Source organism: Alosa pseudoharengus, unplaced genomic scaffold, assembly GCF_046254945.1.
Source record: "Alosa pseudoharengus isolate Yale_2024_CS ecotype anadromous, Long Island Sound unplaced genomic scaffold, YU_APseudo_1.1 YU_APseudo_1.1_scf_5, whole genome shotgun sequence".
Classification (NCBI taxonomy): Eukaryota; Metazoa; Chordata; class Actinopteri; order Clupeiformes; family Clupeidae; genus Alosa; species Alosa pseudoharengus.
The window spans coordinates 1,038,220-1,050,875 of NW_027468837.1; the positions used below are offsets into that span (position 1 = coordinate 1,038,220).

The 12,656-nt window shown below is 39.5% G+C and overlaps 1 protein-coding gene across 1 annotated transcript in view; it reads left to right on the forward strand.

Moving 5' to 3' along the window:
* Positions 1–12,656, forward strand: part of dock3 (dedicator of cytokinesis 3) — an 835,931-nt gene that overhangs the window by 112,285 nt on the left and 710,990 nt on the right. The window contains 3 exon segments of the mRNA XM_076267926.1: positions 3,909–3,949; positions 6,337–6,392; positions 10,152–10,248. Coding sequence (XP_076124041.1) covers positions 3,909–3,949; positions 6,337–6,392; positions 10,152–10,248 — 194 coding nt within the window.

Consider the following 12,656-nt stretch of genomic DNA (forward strand, 5'->3'; position numbering starts at 1 on the left):
CGTAGGCATTCCCTTGCTTGCAGACTAATGTAGACCATGGAGACCACCTTGCCGCCACCTCCAGTACATTCAGCCATCTTATCTGCAAAAAGGAAAGTTACAATAAAGTTAGTCAGACAATTTTACATTACAAAGCATCTAATCAGGCACTCAACATCACTAGTAATACCAATTAATTGAATATATGTGTGCAATAAACTTCACAGCCTACCTAATGTTAACTACACATTTAAATATGCGGTGGGAATGTTATTAACTTGCGTCAGCTTGAAAAATAACGTTATCAGTATGACTGATCATGGACGTTAACTTCGATGACAAACTAAGGTCTTTCTCAAATGTTCACCGATATCCCTGGTAAGTGACTGGTTCTTGGCGTAGTGTTTAATGCAGACGTTTCATTTATCGATCATTCACTTATGCGGTCTACAACTACCGACCTACCGATCTATTTTTTACAGTCTATGCTACCGACCTACCATCACAGAAGTTGCTCTAACAGAGGTGTCTGTCGTTAACGTTAGAAAAAATGCAACGCTGGCAAACTGGCTAGTAGTTACATTAACATGACGGGTTGATGAGGTTCATGCTTCACATTACGTTAACTTGCGTTGCTTTATCACATCATACCGTTGCTTTATCACATCATATACTGTACTGACTGTCTAGTGTTATTAATACCCATGTACAGTCAATGGTTACTCCATGTTGATTGAGATATTTGAGAACAGCAACAACTAATAAAACCAAGTATATCATGCATCGACTGTTACGGGAGCTGTGTCCTAATCTTCACTTCAACGACTAACTTAGCCTCCCGTTGACGGTAACGTTAATGTAGCTGCTAACGTTAGCATGTAATTCGCTGTCCGTATTTCTGTTGTTAGCTCATTAGTATTCACCATACTAAACTGTCAGTCTATAATCAACATAATAAGCTCTCTTAGATGTATTTAAGAACAACAATAGACAAAAAAAACCTTTTCAGTTGATACGCAACACTTACCAGACAAGAACAAACCGATTGTTGTTTGTACTGTTTAGCTAACTCACAGCCGCAAAATTCATCCAGCCAGCTAGCCTTCGGCGCCGAGTCGACCTGCGTTGTGGAAAGGAGAAGGGGGCGGGTTTCACTTGACAAGGGGCGTGTTTAACTCGCTGAGTGGCAACTGAGTGGGCGTGCCTGACCGCGGCTCCTCTTCACTGCGCATGCTTCAACTTCTGCTGCGCAGCCGCACTTCAAATTGGTTGCAAATTTTCCAAGATGGCGTCGCCTCGGCGGCTTCAATTCCATAGAACACTGCTGAATGCAACCACACTGTCCAGTTCTATATATACAGTCTATGTTCAGGACCATAGACATATACACTAGATGTCGCCTTGACTACTGCTGTTCATTGGAACGAATGCGTCAATCGAGACGCCATCTTGCTTCAGTGATCCACTCCTCTATAATGCATTAGCGTCAATCTGGGCAAAGATCTAGCGAAAATAAAATCACCATAAATCGTCAAAATCTCAAGCAATTATCTAGTTTTTTGGGTTGTTCCAACTGACAGGCATGTATTTATGGTTGAGTCTAGAGAAAACTAAGCTTAAGACGATAATAAAGATACATTTTACTCGTCTAGCCCCATAGACTCCCATTCATTCTGCACTAGCTAGCGGCGGCCCCTAGAGGAACAATGAGTAAACTGCAACCAGGTTCGATACAATGAAAGTAAACAGGCTCTTCTAGACAGGCTCTGGTTGAGGCCACATACCCCTCGTCTCGTTTACTCATGTAAATTGTAATCTCACCAGAAGCTGCTGTAGATCTGTAGAACATTTACCTCTGCTACTACATAGGCTACGCCAGTCGTTACTTTTATAATCATGGGTCAGTGCCATGGGCAAACGAGATGTAGCTGAATTCATAAATGACAAAGCCATGAGAAAGGTGATTTTCTTACGTTTCAACAACAAAGAAGCCGATCTGCCATCATTGTGAGAAGTTCCCAAATTTGTTGCTAATCGCTAAAAAGGTTTTCTATCGCTGGGGATGGCCAAACGTCGCTAAATAGGTAACGCTGACAATACAGGAGAACTAGTTTAGCGCTTCAGATCCCTGTACAAAGATGGCGGCGGTGTTGACGCATGCTGAGAAGCAGAAGGCGACATCTAGTGTATATATCTATGATTCAGGACAAGGGGGCAGGCGAATTCCCGGAAGTAGAAGAATCGACGTAGGCTGGAGGGACCACCTCTCTGCTAACTCCCATAGAAGTCCATTCATTGTAGGATTTTTTTGAAATACCATAACTTCATATAACATATATCCTGTGCCGATATTGTAGCTTCTGTGTAATCCACATAAACACTACAAAGGCAAAACAGACTCCACTACCTCGTCCGTAACGTTGGTTACCCGTAAGAAGAACGGTTAGCTTGTTCGGTTGGAGGGAAGCTAGCTTTGACGTAATCTCTCTTTCGCGCCGTAGGGAGATAACCGTATTGTTTGGATAAGAAGCTCAGTCCACCTTACTGTCTGACGGTAACTCATAAGCAAAACCTAGCATACACGACCGTATGTTAAGGTAAAGCATTACACAGAGGGAACCTAATAATAATAAAAAAGTAAACCTAATTTTTTTTAAAAAGGGCACTAATCATTTCAGAGGTTTTCGATGGATTGACCGTAGGTCGGAAAAGTGGAAAGAAGATTAGCTTCAAGGCTATAACTTTGTTTTGTTTTAGCATGACTGTTTTTGAAGATGATCATGTGTGGTAGCTTCAACATTAACTTGACTTGGTGAGGATGATAATACATAAATAAATGTTTAACTTTGATGACTTTGAAGGCGAAGGAAGTGTGAGAAGAATTTCTGTGTATCTATCATATGAGTTACAAGATTCAGTTCGATGGCTAACGTCACGAAGTTAAGTGTGAGTCTGCGCAGTACTGGGGGGACCAACTGAAAAATCGTTCTATTTGACTCAGTGCCCTCCCATTGAAAACGACGGAGTCTGTTCGTCCATTTCTTTTACTGTCTATGATTCAGGACAGCAGAATTTGGAGTATGCTTCACGTCCACGGCAAAAATGACGCACTTCTTGGACACGCGCAAATGTGACGCACGACCATGCCAGAGCCTTTAGGCTTAAGATGCTTTTGGGAAACTGGGCCCAGATCCAATTTTTACCAGAGTTCTCCAGGCTGCCATAGACTTAGACAAAATCATCATCATCATCAACATCATAAAAATAATAATAACGGTAATAATAATAATATTTATAATAATAATACTATGCCTTCGCTGCTTGGCCTCCAATAAGGTGATTATTACATTATCGGCTGCAATTATTACATTTACATTTATATATATTTTTTAACCCAACCAATAACATAATAATCAGACAATAATGTAATAACTTACACATTGTTGACAAAAATGTATTATGTTATTGGTTCAGAAATGTTGTTACATTATTGGTAAGTTCTTACATTATTGGCTTTATAACATTAAAATTATTATGTTATTGGCCATTATTATGGCTGCTTGGCTGCTACAACCATGCATAGCATTTCCACCAAACAAAAAATAGTTTAGCCACTCCGTCCTCAGTGTCCCACCAGGGGTATCTATCTATTTGACTATCTATCTATCTATCTATCTATCTATCTATCTATCTATCATTTTACAGCTGGCATTATCTAGCATTACACAGCTATTGTTTATCGTTTTTACGGGACCACTGTCATATCATTATCTCCTGTTTATGCATATCTTTAACTCTTGTTTATGCTTGCAACTGCTGGAAATGTGTCCTCGTTCACTAGATAGCACCAAGGTTCAAATAATTTTGAACAGAACCGGTTCAAGTATGCGTTCTCTGTTGGTCTGAAAGCTGTTTTCTCTTTCTTTCAGGATGGTATCGAGGGTTTACTACCAAGAAGCCCACAGTGAAGGTAAAAAATAATTTTAGGAATTATTCTAACTCTAAGGACCAGTTGACACTGTTTTGAATGATTGAGCATATGTACAGACTACACACTTATATAAAAAACTTATATTAAATCCTAAATTATTCCTGTTTAAAAAGGGTTGGATGAATGTTTTAATATTTATTAATTTAAGATATGTGTAGCAGCAGTTTGCAGGTGTTTTTTTGCAACAACTTTAAATTTGTTTTGATTATGACCATAACCTGCAGTTCAATCCAAAACATGTCTAGATCAACATAAAAATGGTTTATTGAACACAAGATCAAGCCTCTGCCATGGTCATCACAATGTCTTGATCTGAACTCCATACTAAATATACATTGGAGGAGCTAAATAAGAGAATGCACAAAAGAGGATCTAGGAATGTGGACTATATGGAGAGATTCATTCATCAACACTTTATTTAGCATAGCAACCACCATGTCTACCCTAGCAACCATGGCTGTGTCTCAGCTGGCATAGTTTTGCACTTACAATACCTAATTTAAGTGCATGAGTGCATTCACACTGAACATTTTGTCAAGAAGTGCCCTGCTAGTACCACCCCCTAATTGTATTCCTCTATATTTGATGATCCCAATTAAGAAGTATTTCTTGATCGGGGAAACATTTTGTTTCTGTTAGTTTAGTTTAGCACTGGGCATAATATAGCCTAAATTAATGGCTCTGTGAACCAGTAATTTACTCATCGAGGAGGCTCATGGTTTGAGAAACGCTGCAGATAATATATGTATTAGGGCTGTCAACCGATTTAAATAATAATCGTATTAATTACATACCTTGGATTGCACTTTGTGCACTCTAGAAAAATGCGCTATATAAATAAAAGTGACTTAAAACAATGAATGAAGTGGATTCCTGTAACTGTCCATGAAAACAGCAGTGTGATTGGATAGCCTAATTCACTGCAGGAAAAAAAATGTAAGTCATGATTTGTTGTAGGCCTAACAGAGGGAAATATTTTAGCAAATAGCCTATGGCAATGACAGCTTTAGAAAACATATTTGAGATGAATTAGAAAAGAACTGAATTAGAGAGATGCATCTCCGTTAACCAAAAAGCTATATAATTGAACATCTCCATTGTTAACTTGAAATATGTCTCCATGCAGGGAAGTGTCAAACAGAGTCAGACAAAAGGCTTCGCTGCTTGGACCCCTAATAATAATAGGGAAGAATAATCAGAAAAAAAATAAAAGGGTTCCTGCAGCTTCGTTGCTTGGACCCCTGATAATAATAATAGGGATGAATAATCAGAAAAGAAACAATAGGGTTCCGGCAGTTTCTCTGCTTGGACCCCTAATAATAATAGGGAAGAATAATCAGAACAAAAACAAAAGGGTTCCCGCAGCTTCGTTGCTTGGACCCCTAATAATAATAATAATAATAGGGATGAATAATCAGGGAAAAAAATAGGGTTCCGCCAGCTTCGCTGCTTGGACCCCATATAAATTCTGCATAACATTACACAAGTAGCTAATAACCATTCCTCACTAATGATCTAGGCAGCACTCATTCACTAGTAACATTACACTCCTGACATCTAGGCTAGTGTTATAATTTTAGCAACATGACTTTAGTTGATTTGAATGTTTTTCATTCACCATGGTTTAGTTAAACAAACAATAAAACATTTTGACTGTAGACTGTTATGTTGACTTACCTGTCGAGAAGTCGGCATCTCTTTAAAAAATCTTTGTCCCAATCATCAACACATTAAGAAATCATGTTCATTTCAAATACTTATATCACTGACAACAGTAGTCCGGCCAGGACATTGTCATTTAAAAAGTGAAGTTGCTGCCCTCAACTGATGTTGATGTTGTGTTTTGTCATGTCATGTTGTGTTTTGGTCTGATGTGCCACCCTCTACCTATTTATTAATCACAAAGTCAGTAGCGTTTCGGCATCCGGGTTGGCAACCTCGAGTCAGGGGGGAGGGGGAGGGGATACACCGCTCTACAGTAATTTGAAAGTGACTGCAGTACCAGTTTTGGCCACAATCTTACATATGGTTCCTTTAAGTAAAAGTACTGAAGTACTTGTTTCAAGTATCAAGAGTACAAGAGTAGCCTACATTTTCTAAATATTGCATTACTACTGCCACAGTGCTTACATTTATGTACCGAAATGTCCTACATGGAGTTATGAAAAATGTTAATTACCTTGGAGAATGTAAAAGGGAAAAAAGTAAAATCAAGTCAAAGAAAAAAGAGTTTTTTTGCTAAGAATCAACCCAAGAAATTGCACAATGTAGCTTTAAAGCCAGATAGTGTGTTTTATTTACAATCCAGTTGCTTAATAAAAATGTGTGGAACTTGAACAAGTGTATCTCTATGTTTCTGTTCACAGGGTATCTTCCCTACCAACTATGTTTACCTGAAGAGGGCTGTAGTCACTAACAGAGGGTAAATGATCTTTTTGTTGAATTTATTTTTAATGGTTGTACGGTACAGTATGTGTATGATGACATGTTGAACTTCACATGTTGACAACAGCCTCATTGGCTATTCCATTAATAGCCGCAAACCCACTAGCCTACCGAGCCAGGCCAAGACAAGGAGATAATCAAGGCAATGGCAATGGCCAGAGCTTTACACCACCATATTACCAAAAATAAACATTTGATCCCTCATTATCAAGTTCAAGTAGTTTATTGACATATATTCATAAAAGGAATTATAAGTAGTGAAATTCCTTGAGCCAGCTCAACTTTTAAGAATAAATTAATAGCAGTACAACCACAAATCAGAAAAAGTTGGGACATTGTGTAAAATGCAAATAAAAAACAGAATTTGATAATCTGCAAATCTCATAAACTCATATTTATCTGCAAAAAGGACATTTATGAAAATGTTGACTATTTCATGGAAAATATATATTCATTTAGAATTTGAAACCAGTAACACATTTCACACAGTTGTGTCATGATAAAGAAAACAGAAGGAGGAATATTTTACAACTAATTAGAGTAACTGGCAATATGATTGGATATGAAAAAGAGCATCCCAGAAAGGCAGAGTCTCGTAGAAGTAAAGATGTAACAATACAAATGACAAATGATGAAATTTAGGGAGTTCATAATCTACAGTATATTATAGCATTAACATATTCAGAGAATCCAGAGAAATCTTTGCAAACAAGGGACAGAGCTGCGAAAACAAAATTGGATGGCCGTGGTATTTTGGATCTCAGATGGCACTGCATTAAAACTAGTGCTGTTTCTGTAATGAAAATCATTGTATGGGCTCAGGTACAGTAAACCTCTGATAACCATTGTCTATGAGCACAGCTCGATACTCTTCACAAATGCTAGTGTAAACTTTATCATGTAAGAAATGCATGGTAAATGCCAGGGCCAATATTTTTGTCCCAGTCCAGCCCTGATTAGTATAGTTATATCATGTAATCATGCACAAACTGAAATAATTTGAGTTCAAGCCCATCATTAAGACCATCTCTGAGGAAAGGTAAGCTTTTGATACAGCAAGAGTGAAGACATTGATGATTTCAAATTGCTTTTCATTTATGTGGCAATAGCCTGACGAGCCAGACCCACATTAAAATGTAGGGTCTGGGCACTCACCATTCACAGTGCTCAGTCCGAGGGGCGGGATAATCGGTTGTCTTTCAAATTCCCCCTGCACGCAATAGGACAGCGCTATGAGTCCCATGTTTCCCACCAGCGGAGCTAGTTGGCTAGTTCAAACTTTTGCCAACTTAATAAAAGCTTAACTCGTGTCACACTGTTCGCCAACAGCAACATTACCTTATTTGTTTTCAAGTAGCAGGGAATTCAAGCCAAACTGTTGCAACTCTGCCATCAAACATTATGTTAAGCCCACCTAACGACTCTATACACTATATATATTGATTGGCCTGATTGAGTTTCGATTTCTGGAGCTCACAAGCCAACAGAGAGTTGCTAGACTAGCCCTGGCAGCAAATGTAATTTGCTGCCGCTAGGGGCGCGTCTAGATTTCTAGGCTAATGTGGCAAAAAAGTAGAATGTGTTATTGCCATCTACAGGAACGTTTGTGCCTTTTTAGCACACAAAGATTGACTGAAATATACAGAATATTTTATTTCTACACTTAGCGTAGCCTACCCGAGCTATGCAAGATAGCTTCTAGGCTACCACATAACATTGACAAGCCCTGTAAATGCAGACTGTCTGCCGAATTTGAACAACGTGATACAATCAATTCTGAATTATGTATACAGGCAACATATGCTCTCATCCAGGTAATGTCTTTTTCGGGGAAGACCTTGAATATTTCAGGAAAACAATGAATTCTGCACATAGTCGCAGTCTGCAGACCTGTCAAATTAGGTGCATCATGGAATGAAAAAAGTGATTAAGAATACTCCATAATGTTGAGTAACTAAAATCCTATGTCAGTGCGACATTTTCTCAAAACTCTAGCAACGGGTCTCCTCAGTTCCTAAACATTTACAGAATGTTGTTAAATGAAGAGGTGAAGCAGCACAGTGGTAAACATGCCCCTGTCCCAACTTTTTTTGAAACATCTTACTGACATGAAATTTAAAGTATATACAAGTATACTGTATATAAGTATATATAGTATATAAGTATATAAGTATAAGTAAGTATAAGTATATATACTATTTTTGATCCCGTGAGGGAAATTTGGTCTCTGCATTTATCCCAATCCGTGAATTAGTGAAACTCACTCAGCACACACTGTAAGGTGAAGCAGCGGCCGTACATAAGAAGCAATGCATTTTTTTCTTGCGCTGAGCCTCCTTTCCTAATTCCTACGTAGGCCTAAATACTCAAACTCAAACGCAGCAATCTCTGGAAATGGTGGAATGTTACTGCAGTAATATTGCATTCAATGTTGTAAATCCCTCTGTTGCAGAATATTTGGTTCATATCATCAATCTTTGGTTCAGGTGTTTGTGCAACCGGGCCCTGAAGATCTAACAAAAGTAAAAGAGTATTTAGGCCTACGTAGGAATTAGGAAAGGAGGCTCAGCGTGAGAAAAAAATGCATTGCTTCTTCTGTACGGAAAACGTGCAATTTTAATTGGTCATCAATTGGAGTCCTGTGTATCGTAGCAACGAGAACAACACTGTGCTGTGATGAATCCAGTGGGAAATTGATTTTGTTTATCATTTAGTTTTCGTGTGTGTATGTCTCTACGTATGTGATAGAATTATTATTTGATACTAGCCTGGTCTTCTTTTTTCTTCGATGAATAATTTACTATCATTAATTAAACAACTCACTATTTTGTCATCCATAATAAATATATCACTACAATGTTTGTTGCTCTTATAATTTATGTTGCCACACAAAATAGCTTCAAGTGGTATATCAATATTACTAAATATTCGAATAAATGACATGCTAAATACCAAATATTAAATACTTCAGGATAGATTTCAGCACTATGCCTACAATTCGGCCTATCTTCTCCATAGAATGCCATGCTCCAAAGTTGTACATTTGTTCCCATTAAACACAATTCAACACAAATCACAAAATAACAGCCGAAATGATGTGAAACATTATTTAAAACAGGTCTAAAAAGCTAAAACCATATGTTTGTGAATTGAATTGTTCGGAACAGCATAAGAAATGCTATATATTATTCTTTGTCATGCAGCAATATTGACAAAAAAACCTAGATTAATATAGGCTACAAATTAAAAATACTATATGGTGAAGGTGGTGGAATTTCTAATATTGGAGTACAGAATATGTATTTCTTTGTTCCAGAGTTTCTATGGAGATATTTATCATGTATTGTATAGTGGATTTTTATTTAATTGGTTTCTCTTCTCTTCTTGAATCTCAAACTTGTTTTCAAGTATTCATTTACAAATTTTACTTCATATGTTTTGTTTATTTGTTGTGATTATTTCTTCACTTATTTCTTATTTATTTTGCTGTGTATTATTTTGTGAGTTCTTATACAAAAGTTTACAGAAACATTAAAGAAATATACATTGCTTAAACCAGTGTTTCTCAAACTTTTTTTCTGGGGACCCACTTTTTAAAAATGACAGACTATCGCGACCCAACTCGTGACTGTGGTAGTTAACAAACTTAAACAATGACCTCATACATTGCTTAAACAGTCTCTTCCATATTATGACTCCTCTTTCTGACTCTTTCTCTCTTATATTGGTTGTATAGGCAGTATGAGACAGTGGTACCCCTGGAGGACCCTGTTGTGGCAGAGGTGACATCCACATTGCAGGATTGGGCAGTTCTGTGGAAGCAGTTGTATGTGGTGAGCTTATCTTTTTTACACTCTCATGCTGTGTCATAACAACATTAGCAATCTACCTATGACATTTAAATGCATTTTGCAAACTGTTTATTAAACCTGTAATGACAAAACGTTGAATTTCCCTATTAAAAGATCTTCCACTTTTTGGCTTAAAAAACCTAGGTGCGAGCACTAAGGTTTCAGTGACCCATTGACAGATGTTACAGGTACTAGAGCTGAACCTTTCAGATGATCCATACTCTACGCATAACTGAATCTTATCAATCTTGAAACCCGAACTGTGATGTTCCAAACAGAGTGACTGTAGCAATGCCTTATGTCCCTGCCTTCAGCATAGCGCTTTTTACTGTTAAACACCTGAAAAATATTAGGCTGCTGTTTTCTCTTCAGGACGAGCACAATGCTTGAATGATTTATGACTGAATGGAGCGTTTTTAAGCGCCAGAACTGCTTACCGTGACAAAGTTCACGTTAAGTTAATCATCATCTTCTAATGTATCCTTATGTTGAGATGTCCATACTCTTTACCCTAAACATAGTCAAAGTCAAAGTCAGCTTTATTGTCAATTTCTTCACATGTTCCAGACATACAAAGAGATCGAAATTACGTTTCTCACTATCCCACGGTGGAGACAAGACATATTTTACCAATTTTAAGTCCACAGACAAACATAACATTCAAGTAAACAAAAAAGTAAGTAAATAAGTAAATAAGAGGGCACATATAATGAAAAAATAAGAGCAGCAAAATTTGGTTGAAATTGTGCATAGACAGTCAATAAAATAAAACACTAGTGCAAAGTCAGGCCAATAAGAGGCTGAGGTAGTTCTGTTTGACCTAAGTAAGAAATAAAGTGGCATAGTGGTGCAAGTTATGTAAGAGCAGCAGAAGTGTTGTGTTTTCAGGACAACAGCAACAAGTTGCAAAGTGTACAAGTGTGCAAGTGGAGTGGTGCAGGCGGCCATTGTGGGTCCAATGTCCAGGATGTTATGTAGCTGAGGGTGGAGGGGGGAGAGGAGGGAGAGAGTTCAGCATCCTAACAGCTTGGTGTATGAAGCTGTTGGTGAGTCTGGTAGTGCGGGAGCGCAGGCTTCTGTACCTCTTCCCAGAGGGCAGTAGATCAAACAGATTGTGAGCGGGGTGACTTGCATCACTCACAATTTTGGTCGCCTTGCGGGTGAGGTGGGTGGTGTAAATGTCCTTCAGGGAGGGGAGTGAAGCACCAATAATCCTTCCAGCTGTGTTCACTATGCGCTGCAGGGCTTTCCTGTTGTATTCAGTGCAGCTTCCCACCCACACAGCGATACAGCTGGAGAGGATGCTCTCAATGGTGCCTCGGTAGAATGTGGTCATGATGGCTGGTGGAGCACTTGCTCGCCTGAGTTTTCGCAGGAAGTACAGGCGGCGCTGAGCTCTCTTCGCCAGTGATGCAGTGTTGGTGGTCCAGGAGAGGTCTTCACTGATGTGCACCCCCAGGAATTTGGTGCTGCTCGCTCTCTCCACCACAGCACCGTCGATGGTCAGTGGCAGGTGTTGGGTGTGACCTCTCCGGAAGTCAACAACAATCTCTTTGGTCTTGCTGACGTTCAGCAGGAGGTTGTTGTCCCTGCACTACGTGGTCAGATGGTCGACCTCCAACCTGTATTGAGTCTCGTCGCCCTTGGTGATGAGACCCACCAGAGTTGTGTCATCAGCAAATTTCACTATGTGATTGTTGCTGTAGGTTGCAGTGCAGTCATGCGTCAGCAGGGTGAAGAGCAGCGGACTGAGCACGCAGCCTTGGGGGGCCCCTGTGCTCAGTGTGATGCTGCTTGAGGTATTGTTGCCAACACGTACTACTTGAGGCCTCTGACAGAGGAAGTCCAGTAGCCAGTTGCAGAGGTAGGTACTGAGTCCCAGTTTGTCAAGTTTGCAGATGAGTTGTTGTGGTATTATGGTGTTGAATGCAGAACTGAAGTCTATAAACAGCAATCTCACATATGAGTCTCTTTTTTCCAGGTGGGTGAGGGCTGGGTGGAGGGCAGAGCAGATTGCATCCTCTGTAGACCGTTTGGCTCGGTATGCAAAGGGGTCCAGGGTGGGGGGGAGAATGGATTTGATATGTGACATGACAAGCCGCTCAAAGCACTTCATGATGATGGGTGTCAGTGCCACAGGGCGGTAGTCATTGAAGCAGGATGGAGCAGTTTTCTTCGGCACAGGTATGATGGTGGCAGCTTTGAAACAAGATGGGACGATGGCTTGCTTCAGGGAAGTGTTAAAGATGTCTGTGAAGACATCCTTAAGCTCCCCTGCGCAGTCCTTCAGCGCACGACCAGGGATGTTGTCTGGACCTGTTGCCTTACGGGTGTTGATAGCAGCAAGTGTCCTCTTCACGCTGTCGGCAGAGAGGCACAGGGGCTGCTCA